Consider the following 4808-nt stretch of genomic DNA (forward strand, 5'->3'; position numbering starts at 1 on the left):
CATTTTGACTATTTCTGTGTGATGGCGGGTAGTATAAAACAACATGATTAATCAATTCATTGATATACTGTTGCCTGTAAAAAGGTTAATATATATTTAAAAGATTTCATATATTATCCCATTAAAACTGGGAAAGCATCTGTGTCATTTTAGATCTTTGCATTGGCCATTCAAATATCGCGCTGTGTGAGCTTGTAGGCCTACATTCGCAATTTTTGAGTCGGATAAATACTGATTTAGAAGGTATTTGTAGAGTTGGCCTAAGGGTTAGATTAATAGAAATGTAATAGAATAGAATCTAATCTCTGCTAGTCATGAATGGAATGTTGCAGCCTTACCTACAGTATATGTCAGCTCACTCTTCCTCTGTGTGTCTTTTGTCTTGCAGTTCTCCACGTATTTCCCAGGCTACTTTGATGGACAGTACTGGCTGTGGTGGGTGTTCCTGGTGCTGGGTGAGTCTCTCTGTTCACCTCACCATGTACCGTGTGTTGTGTACTGTCTAATGTCACCCACTCACTCAGTGGTTTCCAAACATAGGGCTCTCACGATTATTACATTTTACATGACAATTAATTGCGACTCAAATAATTGTGGTTTTTGTCGTTGACAATTACATTTCTGTTTGGCTTGTAGGCTTTGAAGTTGCACATGGCAGATATATACCTAAATATACAAAGAAATGACTGACATACTTAAAAAGTTGTGAGCTTGTAGATCTGCTATTTCCTCTACTTTTTTTTCCTCTACAATTATCACGATCATGTAAAATAATTGAGATTACCTCCAATAATTGCAATTAGACCATTATGTAATAATTGTGACAGGCCTATCCAAACGCTGTGCTCCCGCGAGACAACAGATTGTTGCCGTCGGGCATCATACATCAAAAGTAGCAAATCCGCAAGCTCGAAACACAGCGCTTTGTAGATCTGCTAATTTTGGTACTTTTGAATTTGAATCCTGAAAAGTAACAGTTTTGGATATGTGAAGTTTCCACCCGACAGAGACAGGTTCAGAGATTTGTTAATTTTCTAGAGCACTACTTAATTTACCGGTATTCACTCGCAAATACAGAGAAAAATCCCATACCCCAAATTAATAAACAAACAAACATTTGAACCAAAAAAAGTTAGACCAAGGCACTCTTGAGGGACAGTTAAAAAGCCTTTATTTTAGGGCTAATGCATAGCAAGAAATATAAAAAAGCACCTACGCGTTGCGGCACAATGCCTTCTTCAGGGTGACTAAGCAAAACAGTTTGCTTAGTGGCTTTTATAGGAAACAGGATATGACATCACAAGATCATACAGGTTGACTGGGAGGCTAAAACCATGCCAGGACAAAGTGTAGACTTATACAATATGAAAACCTACCCAAAACCACTTTAAAACACCAAAAAAGAACATTTGAACCACTTTCAACCTACCTGTAACGATTTTAGGCATGTCATTAGGCTCGCAACCTGTCAAACGGGGATTCATTTGTGTGCGTGCGTATTTCATACTCTGAAACAGTGTTGTTTTTGACAGCAAATTTAGATTTAGTTTTAGTCAGTCTTGACTAAAATGTCATTTAGTTGTAGTCATAATTTAGTCACCTGAAAAGTTTTAGTTTTAGTCTAGTTTTAGTCGACTAAATATAATATTTTAGTCGACTAAACGTACAGTTGATTTTGTAGACAAAACATTTTTTGGCGGGCCTTGATGGTGTCGTAATGGCTGATTTCACACACTTGGTTGCACTCTGAAAATAGCCGATCTACAAGCTCACAACGCGTCGCGACGCGCTGTGAGCTTGTAGATCTGCTATTTTCAGAGTGCAACACCCGAGAGCAACCAAACGTAAAATGACTTGTCTTTTAGTTCTACTGGATCTCTTCTCCACTAGTCCGTCTAGTTTTTATTTGTTGACCAAATTGTCAATACAGTATATTTAGTCATAGTTTTAGTCACCATAGCTTAGTTTTTATTTCGATTTTATTTAGTTTTCATCAGGGAAAAAAGGTAGTCGACAAACATTTTTCGACATCAACACTGCTCTGAAAGCATTCGCGGCCCACCCATCTGACTAAGTGGTCGGGTGGGTGATCCGCATGCATTGTCAAAACTTTCATGATTTTTCAAAAAGTTGGTTAACCAACCTTTCCTCTCTCCTCTTTCCCCCAGGGTTCATGCTGTTCCTCCGAGGCTTCATCAACTACGCCCGCATCCGCAAGATGGCCGACTCCTTCTCCAACCTGCCCCGGACCCGGGTTCTCTTCATCTACTGAGCTCCACCCGTACCGTACCGCCATCCTGGTTACCATCACCACCATTATCACCCTTCTCTCTGTCTCTCTATCTTTCTCTCTCTCTCTCTGTGACTCTCTTGGAGCCTGGGGCAATTATGTCATCCAATCAATATCACGATTGTTTCAAACCTTTGCCTCGATGAAGAAGAAAAAGAATACGTGAAAATAGCAGCTCTACTACAAGATCGAAACAAAATATGATAGTGTTGAGTAGATAATCAGACAATTATATATAAAAATGTATATATATATATTAGAATTTTGGTGTCAATTCGTTGAAGAAGTGTAATTAAATTAACTTGTTTCTCTATTATTCAATTAACCTACAGAGCAAGTTATTGGTAATTGGTCATTGGTTCTAATAATATATTTTTTCAGTTAATTGCCCAGCCCTCTCTCTCTCTGTCTCTCTCTCTCTCTCTCTCTCTCTGTCTTTCTCTCTCTGTCTCTCTCTCGCTCTCTAAGCGAACACTATTATACTGCCTGGCTTTTGACCCAATCAAAGACCTTTAATAGGGTTTCTTCTGTTCACCGTACTGTTGGACAATGCAATTTCTAACGAAGATCTGTGAAAACAAACAAAAAAAAAACAACCAAACCCCATCATCATCAGTCAGTTTGTCAGTGGTGAAATGTTAAAAGTGCTATTTGCAAACTTACGAAGTGTGTGTGATGTATGAATAATGCCTTATTTACTATATTATATTAATATCCATTTGTAGCAATGGCATGCACTGGTTTAGACAACAGGGGGCAGTCTTGATTGTGTTTCTCTTTCTTTAATTTTGTTTTTCTTCTTATTGTTCTTCTCCAGATGTATTCAGAATCATGTTTTTGGATGTAGAGCAGTGGTTCTCAAACTTTTTGTTTATTTTGTTATTTTTTATTTCAAGGACCCCCATTACTCTGAGAATGTCCAAATAGGGCATTTGTACACGTGTCCATTTGGGTCCCTGGACCGCACTTTGAGAACCACTGGCGTAGAGGATCAGCTTAGACGCTGACTCGGCTGGGTTTCCCATTGGCGTGTCTCGTTATCGGCTCGTTTTGGGGGGAATCGCGTTTCGTTTTGATGAATTCCGTGACCGAGATGGTTTGTTTACCAGGAGTTGCGCTCTGAAAATAGCAGATCTACAAGCCCACACTGCGTCAAAGCGTGATTGTGAGCTTGTAGATCGGCTATTTTCAGCATGCAATCAAGTGTAAAATCATCAGTCATTACGGCAGCATCAAGGCCAGCCAAAATCGATACATTTTTGTCGACAAAACTGTAGACTAAGTTGACTCAAATCTTATATTTAGTCGACTAAAACTAAAACATTTCAGGTGACTAAAATATGACAAACTAAATGTAATTGTATTCAAAAGACTATGAATAAAACTAAATTAAAACTTTGCTGTCAAAATCAACACTGTCAGATGCTTTTTGGAAACCCTGCCCTGTAAAGAACAAATGAGTTAATGCATAGAAAGCAGTTCCCATATTTGATGTAATAATGAAACATTAAAGTTATTCTTTTTATGATGTTTACCTTCAACCTGCAGAAAAGTACTCATTTATAATAAAGGGTCTTGATTAGCTTACCTCGAAATTAGAATACATCCTCTATCGGGTTTAAACCTCGCTATGTCCAAACAGTCTTTTCAGGATTCAAAATACAAAATTGCAAAGGTAGCATAGCCTCGGAAACCCAGACTTCTTTTGGTGATCGGAAGAAAAAGAAGTCTGGGCAAAGCCCCTATAACTGTGCTGGCTCATGACATTTTAATTGTATAAATAAATGTAGCCGTTCAGATATCTTATTTTACATCAGTATTGTTCATGTCAACTGGTTTGTTTAGGCTTATCCATTATAATGATAAAATCACTATGATTTATCAGTCGTTTTCCACGCGGATCACTTCCTCATTTACTCAAAGTAGACAGCAGGGGGAGTCATGTCCCTCCTCATTTACTCAAAGCAGACAGCAGCAGGAGTCATGTACCCCTCTGCGTCATTTTGAGACGTCGGAGGACGCGGCGAGATCCGCCGGCCAACAAATAATGTCCGCGTTCCCTCAGAGTGAAGGTAGCATGTCTACAATCTCAAAACACATTTCAAGCTTGTAGATCTGCTACGTTTGATGCTTTTTTTGTGACGCTGCACTATGATCAAGTATAGGGCTGTCACAATTATTACATAATCGTCTAATCGCAATGATTTGACATAATCGTGATTAATTTTCATAATTGTCATAATCGTTTCCATGTTGAAACATGTTCATATATTTAAAAAAAAGTCAAAAAGTAGTGGAAATAGCAGATCTACAAGTTCACAACGCGTCGCATCGCAACGCGTTGTGAGCTTGTAGATCGGCTATTTCCACTATCAAGGTTCTTTTTCAAGTAAAAAGTTGTCAAATATGTCAGTAATTTCTTTGTATATTTAGGTTATGTGTCATATCTACCATGTGCAACTTCAAAGCCTACAAGCCAAACAGAAATGTAATTGTCAATGACAAAAACACAATTAAA

At 38.3% G+C, this 4808-nt stretch overlaps 1 protein-coding gene across 2 annotated transcripts in view; it reads left to right on the top strand.

The window, feature by feature from the left end:
• LOC308305005 (NEDD4 family-interacting protein 1-like) overlaps positions 1–3831 on the top strand; it is a 29409-nt gene extending 25578 nt beyond the window's left edge. For both annotated transcript variants that reach the window (XM_080749635.1, XM_080749636.1), the window contains 2 exons: positions 389–455; positions 2169–3831. In XM_080749635.1, coding sequence (XP_080605761.1) covers positions 389–455; positions 2169–2272 — 171 coding nt within the window. In that variant the 3' untranslated portion in view covers positions 2273–3831. The remainder of the gene's footprint in view (positions 1–388; positions 456–2168) is intronic.
• Positions 3832–4808: the final 977 nt, after the last annotated feature.

This window comes from Nannobrachium achirus (assembly GCF_963921795.1).
Source record: "Nannobrachium achirus genome assembly, chromosome: 19".
NCBI classification, from domain to species: Eukaryota; Metazoa; Chordata; class Actinopteri; order Myctophiformes; family Myctophidae; genus Nannobrachium; species Nannobrachium achirus.